General features: G+C 39.5%; 1 protein-coding gene across 5 annotated transcripts in view; it reads left to right on the top strand.

Moving 5' to 3' along the window:
• The window catches only part of LOC122557396 (transcription factor Dp-1-like), a 58,798-nt gene extending 39,562 nt beyond the window's left edge, over positions 1-19,236 (top strand). For all 5 annotated transcript variants that reach the window (XM_043705061.1, XM_043705060.1, XM_043705063.1 and 2 more), the window contains 6 exons: positions 1,087-1,230; positions 1,825-1,893; positions 2,298-2,449; positions 4,039-4,205; positions 13,467-13,551; positions 16,317-19,236. In XM_043705061.1, coding sequence (XP_043560996.1) covers positions 1,087-1,230; positions 1,825-1,893; positions 2,298-2,449; positions 4,039-4,205; positions 13,467-13,551; positions 16,317-16,488 — 789 coding nt within the window. In that variant the 3' untranslated portion in view covers positions 16,489-19,236. The remainder of the gene's footprint in view (positions 1-1,086; positions 1,231-1,824; positions 1,894-2,297; positions 2,450-4,038; positions 4,206-13,466; positions 13,552-16,316) is intronic.
• The last annotated feature ends 5,978 nt before the right edge of the window (positions 19,237-25,214 follow it).

Below are 25,214 nucleotides of genomic sequence, written 5' to 3' on the forward strand. Positions count from 1 at the left end.
AAAGTATTGATCAATTTATAATTTTACGCACCTGTCACCATTACTTGCAATGCCGCCAATCTGGAATACAGCTGTCCATTGTGGTATCGAAATTATTATTAAATGTAGTAAGCTGTTGATGCACTAGCATAAATTCCTGTAAGCTGCTCATAACTTTGTACAATTTTTGCAAAAATATTTTTATCCTTTTGCTTTATGCTTCACAAAGCACCTAACAAGTTTATGAAATAAATGAAGGAGTACATTTCTTTCATTTGCGGTTAAAAATGAAAATAGTATCTATTGAGTCCTTTAGAATAATTACATAGTTTGTATTTTTAAATATTTATGACTTTTATTAATACATTTTTCATTAAAATTAATACAGAGGAACCTTGATTATCCAGCACTTGATTATCCGAACGAAATCACATGGTCCTGATGCATGGCTAAACTGTTATGCCGCATTCGATTAACCGAACGAAATACTTCCCACCTGTGGCTTTCAGACAATCGAGGTTCCTCTGTATTATATTATTGTGGTGATCGCTCATTACAAAATATGTACAGCTTTCAGCTGTCCAAAATCTAACAGATGGTTTTTCCAGCAGTCTAGTAGTTTGTTGGTCGCCATTACTGAAAACTAGCTTTTGATTCCAAATTCATTTAATTGAATTTGAATTCCAGCCAGTGAGGTTTAAAGTCACGTCTCTAGAGTATCAGTGTAGACCCCTGAAGTACTAGTCTCTTAATTTGCCATTATGTTAATGATAGTTATTAAGAATTTACTTCTTCTGTTATCTTTGAGCTTGGATGAAGGGATGTTGCTGAAACAAATCAATACAATATTTCCGAGACAAAGGATGGTTTCTGTTCCTCCTTTGAGCACTCTGATTTGGACAACTGGAAGTTGTACGTGCTTTTTGTAATTAGCCCCTCTCTGACTTTCTGTTGCAGAGTAAGTGTGGCTAGGTTCCAATTTCCAACCTATTCAACTAAGAACCTGACCGTGTTCCTTTCATTCATTTAAACATTCTATTCTTTGGCTCTTCTCCGGTAGCTATTTTGTGTTTGATATAATATTGTACAACCTCTAATTTGCAACAGGGTTATGATCAAAAGAATATAAGACGTCGTGTATATGATGCTTTGAATGTGCTCATGGCAATGAATATCATCTCCAAAGAGAAGAAGGAAATCAAGTGGATAGGACTCCCTACAAACTCAGCTCAAGAATGCCAGAATCTAGAGGTAGGAGTACAGTGACTCTCTTCATGGATCATAGCACACATCCAATATGTGTAGACTCAACTATGTTGGTGTGCTAAGCTGGATGCAATAGGCTGTTCCAATAGGAGCAAGTTCTGTAATTCTGGTCTAAACAGTTAATATCTGCAAATTATTTTGTACAGTTCATCAACATTTTCATTTTTTTTCCCCTGTAGCCATTAAACTTTCACTTTTCCCTTCTGGATCTCCATGTCCAGTTTCTACCTGTGAAACCTGCTGTGGATATTTTAGGTGATTGAAGGCTCGTAGTTTTCAGTTAATATTCTTCGGTGCCCTTGGAAAACCCATTGGTTTCCAATTTGGCTTGAGAAAAACAACCTGTATTTCCACACAACACCTAGGGCTCTCTTGCCTCTAAGTTACAGAAGCTTCTGTAATTTTCTGTTGTTAAAAGACACCTTTCCTAGTATATACTTATGTAGCTTTGATTCAAATGATTCTTGATAATACTCCAGTGATATTCCTTGAGACTTATATGACTTTGTTACAAGTGCTGTTTACTGTAGTCTGCAGTTGCAGCTAATGATAGACTTCTGTTAATTTTTATATGAATAGATGGAGAAAAGAAAGAAAATGGAAATGATTAAACAGAAACAATCGCAACTTAAGGAGTTGCTACTGCAGGTAAATTAAAATTTAAAGAAAGTGAAACATTTTGCAGTTTTTCATACATGCTACACCCATCCGCATGATGGATAAATGTATTTTTTCAAAAATCTTGTCTAGCTTAATCTTTAATACTATTAAAAATATTACAGTAATGCTACGAGAGTTATATAGAAGACTTCACATTATGTCAAAGATTTTCTTCAGAATGTCTGCTTTCTTTCTGGGCCAATTCTTGCATTTGAGTCAGATGGTAGATGCAAAATGTCATACAGAAGAAGAAATCTTCTTCTGATCAATAGTTATCCTTTTAAAATATTGGATGCTTTTGAGAGTGAAAGAAGCATATTAAATGCAAGTAAAATTATGATAACGTATTGAACACAAAACTGAGACTAAATTACTAGTTTTGTGTTTTGCAGCAAATTGCCTTTAAGAACCTGGTTCAGCGAAATCGCCTTGTAGAACAACAGTCTGGGAGGGTTCCTCCTCCTAATACTGCCATTCAACTGCCATTCATTTTAGTCAACACCAGCAAAAAAACAATCATAGACTGCAGCATCTCTCCTGACAAGTAAGTATATCAAAGCTGACCATATTTTGTTTGATGATCAAACTTGTAATACCAGCTATTAAGTTAGGTTACATTTGAAAATTGTATCCTTGAAGTACTTACCCTCTCAAATTGTGATATAACCAATAAGGATAATAAAGTAAGTGGTGTAGTCTGAGTATAGATTTAGTACACAGGTTAACATACTTTTTTGAATTATTGTATTGTTTTATTTTGAATTGGAATTTTACTAGTGCTCATTTTTTTTGAGTAAAATATCAGGGGCATGTGTTGGTGAGAAATTTATGTGGATTCATTTAATGTTAAAACCATTAATGACAGGATGTGATCTATCATGTGAAATATTGCTCCCTTCAAGATTAATAGGCCTATTAAATGTAACTAAGTTCATAATTTTAGAACAGACCTTTCCATTAACTCTTGCAATTAGAGTCATAAAGCTGTACAGCATGAAAACAGACCCCTCGGTCCAACCCATCCATGCCGACCAGATTTCTTAAATTGATCTAGTCCCATTTGCCAGCATTTGGCTCATATACCTCAAAATCCATCCTATTCATGTACCCATCCACATTCCTTTTAAATTTTGTAATTGTACTAGCTGCTACCACTTCCTCTGGCAGCTCATTTCATACACACATCACCCTTTGTATGAAAAAGTGCCCCTTAGGTCCCTTTTTAAATTTTCTCCTCTCACCTTAAACCTATACCCTCTAGTTTTGTCCCTCCCCTGGGGAAAAGACTTGGTTATTCATCCTATCCTTGCCACTCATGGTTTTATAAACTTCTATGACATCATCCCTCAGCCTCCGACACTCTGGGGAAAATAGCCCAGACTATTCAACCTCACCCTCGAACTCAAACCCTCCAACCCTGGCAACATCTTTGTAAATCTTTTCTGATCGCTTTCACATTTCACAATTTTCCTTCCTGTTGCAGGGAGACCAGAATCGAATGCAATATTCCAAAAGTGGCCTAATCAATGTCCTGTACAGCCGCAACATGACCTCCCAACTCATATACTTGATGCGTTGACCAATAAAGGCAAGCATACCAAACACCACATTCACTACACTGTCTACCTGTGACTCCACTTTCAAGAAACTATGAACTTGCACTCCAAGCTGTCTCTGTTCACCAACACTCCCCAGGACCCTACCACTAAATGCATAAATCCTGCCCTGATTTCAAAATGCATTTATCTAAGTTAAACTCCATCTGCCAGCTATTGGCCCATCTGATCATCGTCCTATTATAATCTGAGGTAACCTCCTTCACTGTCCACTGCACTACCAATTTTGGCGTCATCTGCAAATCTACTAACCATACCATCTGTGTTTACATCCAAATCCTATAAATGAGAAAAAACAGTGACTCAGCACTGATTCTTGTGGCACACCACTAGTCACAGGCCTCCAGTCTAGTTGTCTTTTTAAAATATGGGCAAGATTCAGACGAGCAAAACAATTGTTTTAATCTTAAATTTTAAAGAATTTTGGGAGAGGTTATTTGAAAAGCTGATATGATTTTAGGATATTTCTTTAAACTTTGCAAAGTGAAAAATTCAACTTTATGACATTTCTTCACAGGTTTGAATATTTTTTTAATTTTGATAATACATTTGAAATCCATGATGACATTGAAATTCTTAAGAGAATGCGAATGGCTTTTGGATTGGAGTCTGGCGGCTGTTCTGCTGATGAATTGAAGATGGCTAAGAGTCTAGTACCCCACGTGCTGGAACCATATGTCATAGGTAAAATGGAAGGGGATATGATTTATTCATGGTATCCATCACATACTTTACCAAAGCCAGAAAAGAGCTCAGCCTATCCGTAAAGAGAAAGGGAGGGCATTGGAACTTCACTTTACTGAGTAGTTACCTAATTTTGGAATCTACTTATTTATTTGTCTCGCTCATGGATATTGAGTCTTAGTGTCACAATTGCTTAGATGGCTAATGCACATAGCAAGAATCAAAATGCAAGACTTTTTTGCATAAATCAGGATTAACTGTTTTGGAGCTTTTCTTTTGGGTGGTTGGGGCAGCTGGGAGTGAAATGTTACATTACTCACTGTGCGCCCTGTTTTAATTTCGAGCCTCCTAAGGCAGTTTGTGTAAGTAATCATATTTTATTTCTTGATCCTCCTAGCCTCGAAAGCTACATAATAGACTTTTCATAGAATCTTAGAATCCCTACAGTATGGAAGCAGGCCATTCGGCTCATTGAGCATACGTCAACCGTCCAAAGAGCATCCCACCCAGACCCACACTCCTACCTTATCTTTGTAACATTGCATTTCATATGTCTAATCCATCTAGCCTGCACATTCCTGGACACTGGGCAATTTAGCATGGCCAATCCATCTAACCTGCACATCTTTGGACTGTGGGAAGAAACTGGAGCACCTGGATGAAACCCATGCTGGCATGGATAATGTGCAAACTTCACACACAGGTGCCAGAGAGTGGGATTGAACCTGGGTCCCTGGTGCTGTGAGGCAGCAGTGCTAACCACTGAGCCACTGTGCAGCAATCCCATGAATGCATAGAAAAAAGATAAAAGCTTAGAGTGCTCCTCACTGAAGCTGTTGGGGCATGGTATATGGAAACAGAGGCTTTATCAGTATGGGTATGGAATACACAAGAAACTAAGCTATGATGAAACTTTGCTCAATAATGTTTGACTTCTACTGGAGAAATCTGGTTAGTTCGGGGCAACGGGATTTTGGAAAGATGTAAAGGATTTATGTTGTGGTTCCAGTGAATTTGGGACATTTTTTTCCTTATAGTGAATGGTTATAATCTGAATTGCCAGAGAGTGCTGAAGACAAATTTAATCATGGTTTTCCAAAGGAATTGGGCAATTAGTTGAAGAGAAAATTTGCAAAGGTATTGGGAAAGGTAGAGGAATGGGACTAGCTGAGTTTCTCTTTCAGTGATTTAGCTTAGGCCAAATGGTCTTTTTTTGGGTTGAGTATTCTTTTGAATCTATAATTAAACTCAATTTTTTTTTTTAAAAAGATCATTTCAGTAAAACTATTTTAAATTTGAATAACTTGTTCTATAACTAGTTCCTAATATATATAAATTACTTTTTTTTTTCAAAATTAAAACTGTAGTCACCAGTGTTCCTTGCTTGTGTTTCAGGACATTGCATTCAGTGCTAAATGGAAATGAATAGTCTTTACATGACTTCAAATTTTCACCTAGAATTTTAATTTGGATTGAATTTCAATTCTTCTAGGATTTTTTTTGCTGGAAAATAAGGGTGGAAGGGTTGAGTTTGATCAGAGCTGACTGATAGCTCTTCAAAATGTTTCTAGGTGGATGTCTGGTGGTGATGCTGAGGAAAGAAGCTGGGGTGGTGACAGTGTAGCTGACCCATCTTTTTATAGTAATGGGGTATAGCAGCAAAAGCAGGAATGAGAAACTGCTTTGTATTAGAGGGTGTATTCACCCTTGTTTGATGGTGAGAAGGAGGGTCGAAGCCAAGGAAGCATTTGAGGAATAGTGAAAGAATCTTAGATAATAGACAATAGGTGCAGGAGTAGGCCATTCAGCCCTTCGAGCCTGCACCGCCATTCAATATGATCAAGGCTGATCATTCCTAATCAGTATCCTCTTCCTGCCTTATCTCCATAACCCTTGATTCCACTATCTTTGAGAGCTCTATCCAACTCTTTCTTAAATGAATCCAGAGACTGGGCCTCCACTGCCCTCTGGGGCAGAGCATTCCACACAGCCACCACTGAGTGAAGAAGTTTCTCCTCATCTCTGTCCTAAATGGTCTACCCTGTATTTTTAAGCTGTGTCCTCTGGTTCGGCACTCGCCCATCAGCGGAAACATGTTTCCTGCCTCCAGTGTCTCCAATCCTTTCATAATCTTATATGTCTCAATCAGATCCCCTCTCAGTCTTCTAAACTCAAGGGTATACAAGCCCAGTCGCTTCAGCCTTTCAGTGTAAAGTAATCCTGCCATTCCAGGAATTGACCTTGTGAACCTACGCTGCACTCTCTCAATAGCCAGAATGTCTTTCCTCAAATTTGGAGACCAGAACTGCACACAGTACTCCTGGTGTGGTGTCACCAGGGCCCTGTACAGCTGCAGAAGCACCTCTTTGCTTCTATACTCATTCCTCTTGTTATGAAGGCCAGCATGCTATTAGCCGCCTTCACTACCTGCTGTACCTGCATGCTTGCCTTCATTGACTAGTGTACAAGAACACCCAGATCTCTCTGTATTGCCCCTTTACCTAAATTGATTCCATTGAGGTAGTAATCTGCCTCTGTTCTTGCCACCAAAGTGGAGAACCATACATTTATCCACATTAAACTGCATCTGCCCACTCACCTAACTTGTCCAGGTCACCCTGTAATCTCCTAACATCCTCATCACATTTCACCCTGCCACCCAACTTTGTATCATCAGCAAATTTGCTAATGTTATTGCTGATACCACCTTCTATATCATTAACATATATTGTAAAAAGCTGCAGTCCCAGCACGGATCCCTGCGGTACCCCACTGGTCACTGCCTGCCATTCCGAAATAGAGCCGTTTATCACTACCCTTTGTTTCCTATCAGCCAACCAATTTTAAATCCAATCTAGTACTTTGCCCCCAATACCATGCACCCTAACTTTACTCACTAACCTCCTGTGTGGGACTTTATCAAAAGCTTGACTAACTGGTCTATAATTTCCTGCTTTCTCTCTCCCACCTTTCTTAAAAAGTGGTATAACATTAGCCACCCTCCAATCCTCAGGAACCGACCCCGAATCTATCGAACTCTGGAAAATAATCACCAACACATTCACGATTTTCCGAGCCACCTCCTTGAGTACCCTGGGATGTAGACCATCAGGCCCTGTAGACTTATCAACCTTCAGACCTAACAGTCTCTCCAACACCAAATCCTGGCAAATATAAATTCCCTTAAGTTCAGGTCCTTCAGCCACTGTTACCTCCGGGAGATCGCTTGTGTCTTCCTCAGTGAACACCGATCTGAAGTTTCCATTTAATTCTTCTGCCATTTCTTTGTTCCCTGTAATATATTCCCCTGTTTCTGTCTTCAAGCGCCCAATTTTAGTCCTAACCATTTTTTTGCCTTGCACATACTTAAAAAGCTTTTACTATCCTCCTTTATATTATTGGCCAGTTTACCTTCGTACCTCATTTTTCCTCTGTGTATTTCCTTCTTAGTAATCCTCTGTTGCTCTTTAAAAGCTTCCCAGCCTCAGTTTTCCCACTTTTCTTTGCTATGTTATACTTTTTCTCTTTTAACTTTGTGTTTCTTAACTTCCCTCATCAGCCCTGGCCGCCCATGCCTCCTCCTGGGATCTTTCTTCCTTTTAGGAATGAACTGATCCTGCAACTTCTGCATTATACATAGAAATATCCACCATTGTTCCTCCACAGTCATCCCTGCTAAGGTATTGCATCATTGAACTTTGGCCAGCTCCTTCTCATAGCTCCATAGTTCCCTTTATTCAACAGAAGTACTGTCACTTCCAACTGTACCCTCTCCCTCTCAAATTGCAGATTGAAGCTTATTGTATTATGGTCACTACTTCCCAATGGCTCCTTCACTTCGAGGTCTCTGACCAATTCTGGTTCGTTACACAATACCAGATCCAGAATTGCCTTCTCCCTGGTCGGCTCCAGCACCAGCTGCTCTAAGAATCCATCTCTGAGGCACTCCACAAAGTCTCTTTCTTGATTCTCCCAGTCTACCGGCATGTTGAAATCCCCCATAACAACTGTAGTAACATCTTTGCGACAGGCCAATTTCAGCTCCTGATTCAACTTGCATCCGACATCCAGACTACTGTTTGGAGGCCTGTAGATAACTCCCAAGAGAGTCTTGTTACCCTTAGTATTTCAAAGCTCTATCCACACTGACTCTACATCCCCTGACTCTAGGTCCCCCCCCCCCCGCGCAAGGGACTGAATATCCTCCCTTACCAACAAGGCCACCCCACCCCCTCTGCCCATCAGTTTGTCCTTACGATAACACGTGTATCCTTGAATATTCATTTCCCAGGCCCTGTCCACTTGAAGCTACGCCCCAGCTATCCCCACAATATCGTATCTGCCAATTTCCAAAAGAGCCTCAAGCTCATCCATCTTATGTCTAATGCTTCGTGCATTCATGTATAGTATTTTTAATTTGTTACTGCTCTCACCCTTCCCAACAACCCTTATTTCACTCAACCTTACAGCATGATGCCTTTCCGAGTTTTCTGCCTCATTAATACAGTTGTCTTTCTTGACTTCTCTTGTTCTAACTTTCCCTTCAATTTCCTTTTTAAACATCCAGCTTGTCCCCTCCCCCCCGCTACTTAGTTTAAATGTAGCGGTGTTGCAGTAGAAAACCTGCCTGCCAGAATACTGGTCCCTAACCTATTAAGGTGCAAGCCGTCTCTCTTGTAGAATTTATGTTTACCACAAAACATACCCCAGTGATCCAAGAACTTAAATCCTTGCTTCCTGCACCAGTTCCCCAACCACACGTTCAAGTCCATTATCTCCCTATTTCTGGCCACACCAGCCCAAGGAACTGGAAGCAAACCGGAGATAACTACCTTGGACGTCCTGCTTTTCAGCCTTCTTCCTAGTTCTCCGAAGTCCCGCTATAGTATGTTCCTCCTCTTCTTCCCGACATCATTTGTGCCGACATGTACCACCACCTTTGCTCTTCACCCTTGTCCTTGAGGATTTCCTGCACTCTGTCTGCGATGTCTTTCACCGTGGCACCAGGAAAGCAACACACCATCCTTAAATCCCGTCTGCTGCCACAAAAACCCCGGTCAGTTCCTCTTACGATGGAGTCCCCTATTACCACAGCTCTGTGCGATGTCCGACTCTTCCGCTCTGCCTCTGCACCAACGTTTGATTGACAGACCTGGCCGCCTTGCGAACTGGCAGTGTCATCAGTCTCTTCTGTTTCCAAAAACTTCAACTTGTTCCTGACAGGTACTTCTCCCGGGGTCTCTTGCACCTGTCTCCTCTCTGCCTTCCTCATCATCTGCTCTCTTCTGGCATGATTGGTGTAATAACCTCGCTGAAGGTCTTGTCCAGAAAGATCTCATTCTCTCGGATGACCCTAAGGTCCTCGAGTTCTTTCATCAGCACTGCAATATGCTCGGTCAATAGCTGAATGTGCACACACTTTCCACACATATACAAGCCAGACACACCAGAGTCGTTGACCTCCCACATCAAGCACGTAGCTCACTGAACCAGCTGGGCAATCATGTCTTCATCCTCTTCAACTGTGGCATAATCACTTCACTCAACCTCCTTGTCAAAGTCTCCTGAGCTGAAGCCTCACTCTTCGATCCAAACTTCCTTAGACCATCTTTTTGTGAACTCTTAATTTAGGTTAGAGGAGGAGGGAGGGAGGGAGACCCTACTTTGTAGGAGCAGGGGTTTAGAACACACCCACTCTAATAGCAATCACTTACCTTCCCGACCGGCTTTGCGCTCCACCTAAACTTCCGCCCAGCTCCCGCGCTCTCTGCTGCGAAAAGCAACTTAAATCAACTCTGGAAACATGAAAGACTCACAGAACTTTACCATGACCAGGTGTAATGCAATGCGATACATTTTAAGATTTCTACCTGTTAGAGGTTGTAAAACAGATGTTCAACCAGGAAAATTTCCAAGCACTAAACAAATGCATTGTAGTTTTCATATTAGAAGGTGAAAGATCAGAGTCGAGAGAGAGAAATATTTTTGGAGGTAATGAACTTGTGTGAACTCAGTTGTGATGGAGAGAATTAATTTTAGAATGCTTTGACTTCGCTAAGTGTAACCTGAGGCCAGCCAGAAAAGTTATTCTAGTCAGTGTTGAAGTTGATTGATGGTAGTGCTGGTACTGATGGTAGTGAAGAGTGTGGTGTGGGTGAAGTTTAAGCGTGCCAATTTTAATGTTGACAATCCAAGATTGTGGTATCACCTGGAAATGGAGGAAACAGTGAATGGCCAATCCATTGCATGCTCTTGGATGATGGTTCTTTGAAGGGTACTAAGTAATGAGAGAAGGCTAAAAGTTGAACCTGAGGTGCAGCAATGGAGATTCCATGGGTTCAAAACAGGGAGAGATGTGTAATTGCATTCCTGCAGCAGAGTTTCTAGGAGCTCTAGCATAGGTGTAAACCCACAAGGCATGACTGTTGCATGTTTGAGTTTGATGCCTGATACCATTCTAATATAGCTATAGAAGCCCTGACATCACTAAGCTAATAATCGAACCACTGAAAATTCTTTTTCTGCCTTCATGAATGGGTAAGGAAAGAACAAACCTTCTTTGCTAAAGAAGGGAAATTAAATTGGGAGTCTGTTTGAGCAACATTAGGGCTAACATTCAGCCAGATATCTCCACCAATCCTATTTTATTCTGGGCAAGCAAGTATAGGATGAAGTCAGGTCTGCACCTCTGGAAGCAAGTCTCAGATGTGTGAATGGTTGAAGGCCTGCCTCCATTTATTGGACATCAGTTCAGTTGTAATCATGATTGTCAGGCCCAGAGATCTTCACCCACCCCTCCATACCCCACTCATTTCCTGCGCCCTCACCATTCTCCCCATGTATTCTCTGTATCCACACTCCCAGTATCACTGTGCAGAGTCAGAGCATTTGGTGAATGTCAAGTCCTTAAAGTTCTCCTGAAACTAACATTATAGGAAAAGGGGGCAAAAAAACTGCTCTGTTCATAACCTCAAAGTGTTACATCAATTACAGCCATTAATCCTATCAATGACTGAAAGCTATTACCTACTTCATCCTTCTTTGTGCAACCATTCAAAAAACACAGTGAAGAAAGATAATTTCTTGCAATTTAATAAATATGTCAAAAAAAAACGCTTTGCTTGCTGAGTGAAGTACGTAAATGGTCTTAGAGCTCAGCCAAGTATTCATAGGTGACCATCTGACAACTTCTACCAACATACTGGACAGTTGGACAGACTTCTATATTTTCATTTGGCCTTGTTATTTGGCCTTTGCTGAGTTCACCTCCTGCTCCTTTGCTGCCTGACCTGCTGCGCTTTTCCAGCAACACATTTTTAAGTTCTGATCTTCAGCATCTGCAGTCCTCACTTTCTCCTAGTTGAGTTCACTGTCAGGACAGTGTTTCAATGGAAGTACAAACCTTGAATTGGCATTATATTGGCTTATAATGAACTGATTTTTGAAGTGTTTTTCTTCTCCCCACACACACCCCATGCCTATGTATTTATTTCCACATTTTAGTATTAAGTGGAGAATAGCTTTCTGTCATTGATGTTATGAATTGCCGTGATAGAATGACAGTTTTGAGAATCTTTGGAGCATGTCTGCTCTTCCTGGTTATAACACGACGCACAGTGAAGATGAGAAAGTACACAACAATGTTCAGCAATGCAGAATTCCATATTTTATCAGAAAAGTCTTAATGCAATAGAATATACTTGGGCTATATATATTTACTGTTCCATGATTTTTTTTAACTTCGTCAGAATAGATAACTAATTAAGTCATACAGCACGGAAACAGACTCTTCGATCCAACTCATCAATGCTGGCCCAGTTTCCCAAATTAAAATAGTCCCCTTTTGCCAGCATTTGGCCCAGTCTTTTTAAAGGTTTGTAATGTATCTGCATTTACCACTTAGTCTGGTAGGTCGTTCCATAGACGAACTACTTTGTGTGGAAAAAGTTGCCCCTCGGGTCCCTTTTAAATCTTGCTCCTCTCACCTTAAAATTACGCTTTCTAATTTTTGAACTCCCCCACCCTTTGCGATTCACCATATCTATGCCCCTCATGAGTTTATAAACCTCAAAGGTCACCCCTCAACCTCCCATATTCCACTGGAAAAAAGTTCCCGGCTTATTCAGCCTCTCCTTATAACTGAAACCCTCAACTCCCATATTACTCAAGTATTTAACTGAACTTTTGATATACCTTCTGGTTGTCAAGAATTTTGTTTTATGATAGCAATAGAGCAGAGGAACAGCAGTAGGCCATTCGGCCCCTTGATTCTGGATCAGTGGTGCTGGAAGAGCACAGCAATTCAGGCAGCATCCGAGGAGCTTCGAAATCGACGTTTCAGGCAAAAGCCCTTTTTTCCTGATGAAGGGCTTTTGCCCGAAACGTCGATTTCGAAGCTCCTCGGATGCTGCCTGAATTGCTGTGCTCTTCCAGCACCACTGATCCAGAATCTGGTTTCCAGCATCTGCAGTCATTGTTTTTACCTCATTCAGCCCCTTGAACCTGTTTTATCATTCAGTGTGCTCATGACTGATTTGTAACTCATATCCCTGAAACCTTTGCTTAACAAACTAATAACTGAAAAGGTGTTTCAAACCAAGCTCTACCACCTTTTGTGTGTGAAGTGCTTCTTAACATCTCTGGCCCACTTCTCAGACTATGCCTCCTAGTTGTAAAACCTTCAACCAGTGAAAATGATTTACCTTTGTCTATCTTGTCTTTTTCTGTTAATATCTAGAAAACCTTGATCAGATCACCCCTTGACCTTCTAAATTGTAAAGAAAACAGGTCTAATTTGTAGAACCTCTCCTCATTACCTAATCTCTGAAGTCCAGGTATCATTCTTATGAACCAACATTGTACTCCCTCCAAGACCAATATATCCTTCCTGAGGTGTGGTGCCCAGATTTGCTCTCAGTGCTGCAAGTGGGGTCTAACCACTGTGTTTTGTACAGCATAATTTTTGTGGACTTGTAATTCAGTCCTCCAGATATAAAGACCAGCATTCAATTCCTTGTTATTTTCTACACTTGCTTGTGGCATTTTAAAGATCTAAGCACTTGAACACCCAAGCCTTTTTGGACATACATTATATTTAACCTCATGTCATCTAAAAAGAACCCTGATCCAACTGTTTTCCCTCAAATGGATAACTTTTCACTTGCTTATTCATACATTTGCCATAATTTTGCCCATTCACTTAGTTCACCAATATTCTTTTGTAATTTTTTAAAGTTCTAATTTTCCTTTGTTATTATTCAGAAATGGCTAAAGTAGTGCAAAATGTTAACTCAGGCCCAAGTTCAGTAGCAGCATCTACATCTTCAACAAGCTTCCAATCTAGCAGGTAAGTCTGTGGGAACTACTTGCATTTCCTAATGTTTTCAAAATTGATTATGTACAACTGAGTGACTTCATAGTTGTGGGTATGTTCACCAAGCTGGGAAGTTGATATGCAGGCATTTCGTCCCCTGCCTCGGTGACATCTGTGAAGCGCTGTTGTACTGTGTCTTCTGGAATTTATTTGGTTGCGTTCCTGCTGCTTCTGGTTGCCGGTTCCGGTTATTTGTTGTAGCGTCTGGTATATTGGATCTAGGTCAACATGCTTGTTGATAGAGCCTGTAGATGAGTGCCATACTTTGAGAATTTCTCTAGTTGTCCTCTGTTTGGCTTATCCTGTGATCATTATTGTCCCCAGTCAAATTTGTGGTCCTTGTCATGTGTGTGTGGGTACTAGAGACAGCTGGTCGTGGCATTTAGTGGCTAGTTGGTGTTCGTGGATGGGACTGCTAGTTGTCTGCCTGTCCTCGGGTTGTGTCATGTCCTCATCGTGTTGTTGGTCTGTTAGACATCTGTGGATGAATTTGCAGGAAGGTCTCTTCTTAGTGAAGACTCTGTAGAGGTTCTTCTTCCCTTCATAGGTCGGGAGTGCTGCAGAGTGTTGTAACCCTTTTGAACAGGGTCCTAATGCAGCTTCTCTTGTGTGTGTTTGGGTGGTTGCTATTGTAGTTCAGGACCTGGTTGGTGTGTGTGGCTTACCTGTACACTTTTGTGGTGCATTCACCATTCTGTACTCTTTCTACGATCCCATCTAGGAATGGGAGTTGACTGTTGGTTTGCTCCTCCTCTCGTAAATCTGATCCCAGTGAGCATCGTGTAAACTTCACAAACTACTAAACCAGTACTTGATGACACACTTCACATTTAACAAATAAATATACGAACAGATCAATAAAACATCTACGGGCTCACACATCTCTGGGCTCATAGCAGAAGCAGCGATGCAAAGGCTGGAACAAACAGCCCTCTCTCAAATTCAGCCCAAACTCTGGATCAGATACATGGATGACGCTTTTGTTATCGTTAAGAGAACAGAGATCGAGAGCACACACTGGATTATCGACACCATGTTCACAGGGATCAGATTTACGAGAGAGGAGAAAACCAACATTCAACTCCCATTCCTAGATGTGATGGTAGAAAGAACACAGAATGATGAATGCACCACGAAAGTGTACAGGAAAGCCACACACCGATCAGGTCCTGAACACACAAGAGAAGCTGCATTAGGACCCTGTTCAAAAGGGCTACAACACTACAGCACTTCTGACCTACAAAGGGAAGAAGAAGAACGCCTCTACAGTCTTCGCCAAGAACAGATCTCCCCGCAACTTAATTCACAGGTGCCTAACAAACAACACGCTGAGGACATACCACAACCTAACTAACTAGCCATGCTACCGTACACAAAAAAACATTTCTGAACTGACAGCCAGACTTCTCCGACCACTGGGATCCACGTTAGCCGATAAACCGACAGCCACGCTCAGACAACTCACCAGGGCAAAGGCCCTATACCCATCATGTGAAGGCGTGATTTACAGGATTCCATGCAAAGATTGCACGTAACACTATGTAGGACAAACAGGAAAACAACTAGCAATCCACATCCACAAACAACAACTAGCCACTAAATGCCACGGCCACCTGTCCCTAGTAGCCACACACCCATAACAAGGAACACATATTCGACTGGGACAACACAACACAATGATCGTAGGACAAGCCAAACAGAGGACAGCCAAACAATTTCTCTAAGCATGGCACACATCCACCAACGCCATCAACAAGCACATAGACCTAGACCCAATATACCATCCATTACAATGAACCACTGGAAGCAGCAGGAACGGAACCAAATAAATTCCAGAAGAGAGAGCACAGCAGCGCTTCACATGAGGTTCTGAAGCACTGAAGATGCTCCTTAGACAGGGGGCGAAATGTCTGCAAAGCAATTTCCCAGCTCGGTGAACGTACTCATAACTACGACAACTAGCATCCGAGCTACAAATCTTTATGCAAACCTTGAGTGATTTCACCTCCATATTTGCTGAAGATGAGAGTACCTTTGAAAAAAAATTGTAGTGAAGGTTTAAAAAAGAATAATTTCCTAGACAATGCTTTTAAATTTGTAGCTCTGGTTCTTCATTTGACCATCTCCACATACCATGCATATGTTTAACACGCTTAATGAAATTCCACTGTCTGACTTGTCTTTAGCATATTATTTTTGTCTGTAATATGATTTCTGTATTCTTAAGTGGTGTGTATAAGTTGTTTATTTTTCATAATATTTTTGAACAAAAATGCTTTTGATAATTTTGAAAGCAACATACTGAGCTGACATAATAGTTTACTCTATCAAATATACTGGTCAGAGGTGATATCTATTGAAATCTAATATTGGCTTGTTCCTCTGACTGAAAGATGATTTATTTTCAATACTATTTGGTTTGAAATTAGTTTTCCAGATTATATGAAAAGAAGTAATTTACTTAACTTTTAATGGGCTAGTTGTAACAGCCTCAAAAAAGAATTTGTTGCTTTGAAATAACAGCCCTATATTAATAAAGGTAGTTGAATTAAGCTGTACTCAGCGGATTCTTGACCCTACCTGTTTGTTCATTTTTTTTAAACTACTTTTTCAATGGTTTTGTATTTGGCTTCCCTGTTTCTCCCCGCCCACCCCTTCCACACCTTTTAAATCATTTAATTTCACTGTGTTCCCTGTTTCTATTAAAAATCTATTTTAATAAATTATTTTACTTTCAGAGCATTTGGTGCCAGTGATGAAATAGCCTTACCAACTGATACCGAAGTGGCCTTAGTGACCAGTCAAGCACAAGGAAGTTTCAATGGTACACATTGTTCCGATCCCAGAATGGAGACTCCTACGTCCTATATTGAAGATGATGATGATGATGATGAAGAGGAATATGAATGAATTAATAATCATTCTGCATTTCTTCCTGTTTTCTGTTGCTTAAAATGGCATCTCTGAAAAGAACTGTCTCATGAGACAGAGACTTTAAAAGAATTGTTATTTTGACTTGTGAGGGGTTTAACTTAATTCTATTCTCTTCTAATTTAAACATCAAAAACTTTGAATACAGAACTGTAGAGAGAACTTTTTTGAATTTATGAGCAACTGTTGAAATTTTAAAGAAGTTTTCGCTTCTCTGTTGAGGATCTACAATGTGTTTTCTAATTGCACCAAGTGCAGCTATAAAAAGCTACTGTTTGTTCAATTATATCTTAAGGCACTATCACAGTAACATCTCTGGCTTCACTGCCTGGTACTGATGTTTACATGTTGTGATTTTGCTATTCTCAGCTGAGCTGGTGTAGCACTTTACAGATATGTCCCATTTCAGGGGTGAAAGAAACGGAGTTGTAATCTCCTCCTGCTACAAGTTCATGTGTGCTGTTGATCACCAAAAGGCATTGAAAATGGTCACAGATGGGTCAGTGATTTGATGTATCTCATCAGCTCAGAGATGATGTTTTGAATAAATAGTTGAGCTAACTAATAAAGAAGAGTTTAAAAATTTGCTAGTGCAGAAGAAGAAACTGTTTGAAGTGTTACATGTAATTTTAAAGCTTCTTGCTGCTGCCAGAAAACTTTGTAAAAGGCAATCTGTGATTGGTGTAATAGAATTTCTGGTACTAGGTCAAATACACAGTGCACCATATAGTTCTATTTAGTATGCTTCTGAAACAGCAGTAATGTATGAAGTACTTCTTAAAGTTTAACTTCACATTTTCAAACACAAATATAGTGGTGTATTCACTGATCAGATGCAGATCTTTTTACCCATCTTATCTTTGTAACCACCTACAAATAAATGCTGAACAAAGCCTGTTGTGGAATCAACAGTTTTTATTAAACACGTTTTTAATTTAAAGAAATCTTGCTGACCCTTGGGATTTTAAAACTTTTTGCAGCATATATAAAAATGCTTAGTTTTCTGCGGCTAAGCTAAAAGCTTAATATTTTACACTGTGGTATTTCTCGGCCTACTACCTGTACAGGTTTATTTTGGAGTGAAATTGCTTTCATAGTATAGCAACACCTAGCTTTCTGATCCTCCATTCAATTTGAGTATTTGCGTCACTTTTCCTCAGTATGGCTAATTCCGCTATATGCTGTTGGAGGATTGGGGTTAGGGTGGGCTGTGCAACAGTATGAAAGGAAAGCATGTAAAACACTTTATAGCTGCACTTCTTAATAGGTTACAAGCAGAAAGGGAACAGGCTTTGCTCCTTCAATTGGACATAGGTATGAGATGCAGGTCTGACTTTTCATCTAATGCAGGTCTGACTTCAGTGACTAAAGGTACAGCTGACTTCCTAAACTGCTAGAGACAATAGACATTCTTGCCCAGTATGTGCTACGTAGTTGATTTATTTTAATTGCTGAAGTTTGCTGAATTGTTTCCCAGAACTGAAGAAATCATTGTGGAAAGCTGGCATTTCCTATCTCTGGTGAAAGCGTGCTTCCTGGTGATTATTTGAATATTGAACATGGGAAAGTCTACAACTTGGATCGTTGTATTCCCGAGTTATATGGGTGCCTTCAGAAAGCCAGCTGGAAAGATAAAAGGGGCAAAAAGGTTTTCCATCAAGCATGATATTTCTTAGATTTATTTAAATGCATTTAGAGTAAAGAAAATAGAATCAAGTTGTGAAGAATCCCTCAGAAGTTTGCTTTTGCCCTGTTGACTACAAGCAAAAGCGTTTTCATGTATAGTTTTGTTATTCAAAACACTTTCTTGTCCATGACACTTTTCGTCCCCTGAAAATGTATGGGATGCAGCAACTTTGTAACCTTTTCATTGTGTCTCTCCTTTTCATGTTTGTTTCATTCACTTTTTGGAGCAATACAAAATTGACTTCACTACTTGCTGTTTGTTAATCTAACGATAGGGTGAAACGTCATCCTCATAAGCAGTGCATTTTTTAAAAAAAATTATCAGTAAGATCAAATAGCTGAAGATTCAGACTTGAAGCAAAACTTAAGCTCGTGTGTGTGTGTGTGCGTGTGTGTGTGTCTTTCTCTCTCCCAGGTTTGTGATTGAGCATTTGGTTTGAATAAAGCATAGGAACTGTGGCCCCATGGTAATCTAATGAATTAAGCATGTATCTTGATTCTTAAATTGATTTTATGGAATTTTTCCTGAAGCATCTTTTTGAGAAGCTTTGTAAATTTTCAGAAACTTGTTCGCAGTTTTTTCTATAAACACTAGGTCAATTTGTAGACCCATCTTGAGTATAAAGAGAAGGCAATAACTGGAATAGAAATTATTTAAGACTGACAAGTCTCTAAAAACACACTTGGAACAAAGCAATTTGCAATATTAAAAAAAATACCATATTTAAAAAAAATTTATGAAATCCCAAAGGTGTATATTTTGTTGGCAATAGTGTGCTTCAATGATGCAACATCTTTCTTCCACATTACGAACAATGTAGTTACAGATAATCTTTTCCTATCCTAAATACATTTTTTGGTTGCAAAATGAGAGTTGGGGGAAGAGATTGTAAATGTTGAGACAACCTGATTTCTCAATGCTGCAGTTTAATATCTGTAATTCAAATATATAATTCTGTCTACATTGTTACATACGAGGATGTTGTTTTTAGTTTCACCACTCATTAAAATTTATAAGCTTGAAATAAAACTGTAATCTTATATTTGACTTTGGTTGAAAAATGCTATTCCTTTAATTCAAGGTTTTCAGTACTTGTGTAATAATTTGCTATTATTTTTGGTTATTTTGAACAGTTGCTAGGCAGTAATTTTTATAGTAATTGGTCACATTTTGGTACTTTTCAAATTGTCTCAAGTTTAACACAAATGGCAGTAATTGTCAGTATTGGATGTGTTTTTAATCTTGCAAAATTATTCTGTATTTTTGTTTATTGCTGAGGGAAGAAAAATTGGATCAGGAAGAAAGAGACAAAAGTCCATCTTATTTATAGTTCCATTCAATTTTGGTTCAGATAAACTAGCTAATACTTGGTATTGGACTTGTTCTCTCATCTGTTGCAAGAAGTTATTTGCTATTCAATCTGAGGAAATTACAGGATTTTTTTGTTTTCTGATATCTTCTGAACCCTGTGTCAATGCTGTGCTTTACAAAGGTTTATTCTTGTTGTCAACTCGATTCTGAACAGTCCTTAACATAAATCTCTTGTGTCTCTCCGTGAATTTATTATCTTTTAAATTTTGCTAGCTACTAAATATATTTCCTAGGTTTTTTCTTTGCAACTTAAATCTCTACCTTGATTCTGATATGTTTAGCAATATAATGGCACTTAGTAAAATTTCACCCCAGTTTTCAATTTCAACTGATGTTAAATGTTGGATGAAAATTCAGCACATTGTGTTGGCTAAATCTGTTAGTTGTATTTTAACCCTTTTTGATTTCTGTATGAAGACAGCATTGAAGGAGAGGTTGATTGGATGGTTTTTGGTATCCACGATCTTTCAAAACAAAAATCTTATTAATATTTGTTACCAAGAAAACAATTCACAAGTGTAACTGGAAGCCCATTTAGGTTCCACGTACTAACCACACAGTATCAAAAGCCTCAGATCTGACTTGTTCTTACTGCAGAAACAGTTGAGATAAGATTTTGCCACCTTGGTGTCTTGGAAAACTGGTTGCTGCTCAATGCAATCGATCCATTAATCAGTACAGATGATTGGACATTGGGGTAAAGGATCATTAAAATCTAGCTAAGGAAAATTTTCTGTTACAATAGTAGTGAAGGAGTTTGTAAATTGTTGTATGTGCTTTTGGTAATTGATCACCAGAATGAACTGCAATCTGAATAATTATTTTATCACACCAGATATCAATGTACAATGATGCTCAGGGGCACCTAAACGCTGGTAATGTCTAACAGTTTGACATCCATAATTGTAAGTCCATTCATAAAATTCGGCAAAAAGCATCAGCTAACAAATGTTATTCCCCATGTGAACTGATTGTTTAGTGGGATGTGTAAAGTTCTAGTGAGCACATAATGCTTTTAAAGGAACATGATCCTACTATTGCAAAATAAATCCACATCAAGGTAACCTGGACTTGAAAGCAAATGAAGATATTGGAAATTTGTAACTATGCTCTTGTATTCATGAAATAAAATGAATATGGGATAATTATGAAAATGTTGTTGGAAGGTCACTGAACTAAAAGATTAACTGTTTTGATCTCCATAAATGCTTGACTGCATTTTCTGTTTCTAGCATGAAAGTCTCTGCCACTGAATAAGAGAACAGTAGGTTAAAAAGATAAAAGATTCTGTTTTTCTTGGACCCTGATAACCAGCTGAGTGTTCAATTGTCCTCGTCTCTTCAGATATCCCTCTTAGCAGTAAGCTTGCTTACAGGTGTTCTTGCAACAGAGCTATAGCCATTCAACAGATTGTGACAGCGGCCAGTTCACCCTATAGAACATCTTTGGGAATATGGAAGTTGCTGGAAATCTAAAAGTCAGTGTTAAAAATCTGGTGACCTTTCCTCAAAATTGGTCACCCGACTAGAAACCTAACTTTGATTTCACAGATGCTGCCAGACCTGAACTTTTCTGATGACTTCTGTTTTTATTTCTGATTTTCTGCATCTGCACTTCTTATGGTTTTTTTTAGTCCAAGCCAAGAACATTGTTTAGAAATTTCTGTCGTCTTTTTTAAAAATAAAATACAGCAAGGTTAGTGATGTTCATGCTGATGCATAGTAGTATGGAAAGAGTTGATGAAGGCTTGTTTGAGTTGAAACTCACCCCATTTGCCACATTTCTCATTCTGACAAACTTCACTAAATTCTGTTGTGTTTCTGATTAGATGTCTGAGGGAGTGCTAAAATCAAAGATAATTTAATTGAAAGGTTTAATTATAATACTTAAATTACTTCATATTGATAGTAGTTCTATGCAGCATTTCCAATACTTGCAAGACACAAGGCTTCGTAATTAACAATAATGAATCTCAATCTCACCTTGGACATTGCTGCAGTAATTGCTCAAGGTAGTGTCCTAGGTCCAACTATCTTGAGCTACTTCATAAATCACCTGCCTTCCATTTCTATTTCTGACTTGACTGCATTCAACAAAATCACTGTATAGTCCTAGTCACAACTCACTAGGTTCTGAAGGCTGTGTTGATTTGACACCATAAAAGATGTTATTTGCCACTGGACAATTCCATGTCCTTGCATCTGTGTGCTGTCAACCAAGACCAAAAATAAAATGTATTTTATCCTTGAACATCAAGGGCACTACATTGCTGTATCTCTGGCCATCAACAGCTTGGGGGTTTATTGTTTACTCATAGACGAACTCTATACATACTATGGCTACGTGACTAGAGGTTCGGGATTCTGTGATAACTCGCGTCCTGACTTCTCAAACCATGTTGACTATTTACACAGCAGAAGTTGGGTGGGAGGGAATCTAGTAAAGTGTATTCTAACTTTTGATGGGATGAGAATGGTTTTATCCTAACTGGATACAAAGATCCACGAAGGAGAACAGAACATTAGGTAATTTTTACAAAAGAGATGCTTCACAGTAAAGAGTTGATGCATTCCAACAAGGTCATGGAAGTTTGGAGACAGAATTTGATAAAACAATAAAAGTATGCTATATGTCAGGTTAATTCTAATGAAAACCAAGTTCATTACAATAAGTTGAGAGGGAAACCAAATGGGCAATGAAAGAATGAGAATGAAATGGCAGTCAACATAAAAGGGAACCCAAAAATCATTTACTAACTTGTAAAGGGTGAGCTTGTGGTAATGTCACTAGACCTGTAATTCAGAGTCCTAAAGTAGTATTTTGGGGACATTGGTTCAAATCTCACCATGTCAGATTCAATTTTGAATTCAACTTCGAAAAATTTGAGATTAAATGCTGTAATCGTTGTTGAATGTCATGCAAACAAATCTGGTATACCCTTTAGAGAAGAAAATCTGCCACTCTCCATTGGTCTGGCCAAATGACTAAACCTACAGCAATGTGCTTGACCCTTAACTGCCCTCTGCCACTCTATTCAAGGGAAATAAAGGATTGACGGTGAATGCTAGTACAGCCAGTGATGCCCAAATCTCATGAACAAAGGAGGCCAGTCCGAGCAGCAGAAACAGAGCAAAGGAAAGTGAACTGCAGTGGCAGGATAAATAGCTGAGGAACAGGGTTAGTCAGGAGTGAACATGAAGCTGAAACTAGAGCAGAGCTCTGGAGGTGATGTCACAACTCAAAAAGTGATGCAGGCTTGGCTGTTGGGGAACCAGGTTTGCAGACAGGTGTGGAGAGAGATAAAGTACTTTTTGTAGTTAGTCTACTAGGAATAGAGAGCAGGAGTGAGAGATCGGAGTTTGATGTGTGGGTATGGTTTGTGTAAGTTTGGAGAAAATTCTTAGGATTTACTCACATTTGGAAAAATATGAACTCTTGATGGGCAGCATGGCTTTGTGTACTGATTATTTTGTCTCAAACTTGATTCAGTGTTTTGAGAAAGTGACAAGCTAGTAGAGGGTAGGGCAGTAGATTTTGTCTATGTAGACTTTGGCCAGACCTTTAACAAGGTCTCTCTTTTGGCAGGCTGATTCAGAAGGTCAATCACAGTGAGCTGGTTGGATTGATACAGAACTGGCTTAATTATAGAAGACAGAGTAGCAGTAGAGGTGTTTCTCTGAATGGAAGAAGATCTGTGAGCAGTGCTGTTCTGCAGAGATCAGTGCTAGGACCCCTACTGTTTGTGGTATAGAAATGATTTGGAGGAGAATATACATGGCCTGATTAGTAAAGTTAGTAGGTAACAAAGGTTGGGGGAGTTGCTATACTGAGGAGGATTGCCAGAGGATACAGCAGGATATAGATAGGCTTGAAAGTTGGGCAGAGAAATGGCAAATGGAGTTTAATCCAAACAAATGCATGGTGAGGTGTATGGGAAATCTAATGCCAGAGGGATTAGACTAAATGGCAGAACCTTTATTAGTATCAACATGAAGAAGAATCTAGGCATGCAGGTCCAGAGTTCCCTGAAAATGGCACGCAAGTGGATAAGTTTGTCAAAAAGGCAGAAAGCATGCTTGCCTTCACTGGTTGTGGCATAGAATATAAAACTAACAAGTTATATTGCAGCTGAATAGAACTCTACAGCCATTTGAATGTAGAACTGGCTCAAAACTAGAAGACCAAGTGAGTGGCAGTGGCTAGTTGCTTTTCGGACTTGAGGTCTGTGGCCAGTTGTGTGCCACAAGGATCAGTGCTGGGTCCACAGCTTTTCATAATTTTATATAAATGTTTTGGTTGTGAACATAAGAGGTACAGTGGACAGCAAAGACAGTGGCCTCAGACTACAACTGGATCTTGATAGATGGGCTGAGGAGTGGCAGATGGAGTTTAATTTAGATAAATGTGAGGTGCTGCATTTTGAAAAGGCAACTCAGGGCAAAACTTATACACTTAATTCTAAGATTCTGTGGACTGTTGCTGAACAAGGAGACCTTGGATTGGGGTTCATTGCTTCTTGAAAATTGAGTTGCAGTTAGCTAGAATAGTGAAGAAGGCATTTGGTATGCTTGCCCTTATTGATCAGTGCATTGAGTAAAGGAGTTGAGAGGTCCTGTGGCCGTCCTAGCAGGACATTGATTAGGTCACTTTTGGAATACTGTCTGCAATTCTGGTCTCCCTGCTATAGGAAGGATGTTTTGAAACTTGAACGAGTTCAGAAAAAGATGTACAAGGATGTTGCCAGGATTGGAGGGAGAGGGAGAGCTACAGGGAAAATGTGAGTCGGCTATGGCTATTTTCCCTGGAGTACCAGAGGCTGAGGGGTGATGTCATAGTTTATAAAATCATGAGGGGCATTGGAGAGGATAAATAGACAAGGTCTTTTCCCTGGAGTGGGGAGTCAAAACTAGGGGGTATAGGTTTAAGGTGAGAAGGGAAAGATTTAAAAGGATCCTAAGTGGAGGCTGGGATGAGCTGCCAGAGGAAGTAGTGGAGGCTGGTACAATTATGACATTTAAAAGGCATATAGATGGCTATATGAATAGGAAGAATTTAGAGAGATATGGACCAAATGCTGACAAATGGAACTAGATTTATCTGGGATATCTGGTCAGCATGGATGAGTTGGACTGAAGGATCTGTTTCCATGCTGTATGTCTCTGACTCTATAACTTCAGTAAGGCTACATTTGGAGTATTGCATACAGTTCTGGTCACCACACTACCAGAAGAAAGTGGAAGCTTTGGAGCGGGTACAGAAATGGTTTACCAGAATGTTGTCTGGTTTGGAGTATATTAGACATGAGGAGAGATTGAACAAACTTGGTTTGTTTTGAATGTCAACAGATGAGGGATAACCTGATGGAAGTTTACAAAATTGAGGGACATGAGTAGTCAAAAGTCTTTTTCCCCAGGGTAGAAATGCCAATTACTAGCAGACATAGATTTAAAACAAAAGGGGATAAGTTTAAAGGTGAGGTGAGAGGTAAGTTTTTTTTAGTGTGATAAGTGCCTAGAATGTGCTGCCAGAGAAAGTGGAGGAGGGGGATACAATTGCAGTGCTGTAACAGGCACCTTGACAGATGCATGGATAGGGATATGCTAGCTTGAAGCAACAGGTTTTTAGTTTAGAAAAACATCATGTGTCC

The sequence above is a fragment of the Chiloscyllium plagiosum genome, chromosome 15 (genome assembly GCF_004010195.1).
Source record: "Chiloscyllium plagiosum isolate BGI_BamShark_2017 chromosome 15, ASM401019v2, whole genome shotgun sequence".
NCBI lineage: Eukaryota > Metazoa > Chordata > Chondrichthyes > Orectolobiformes > Hemiscylliidae > Chiloscyllium > Chiloscyllium plagiosum.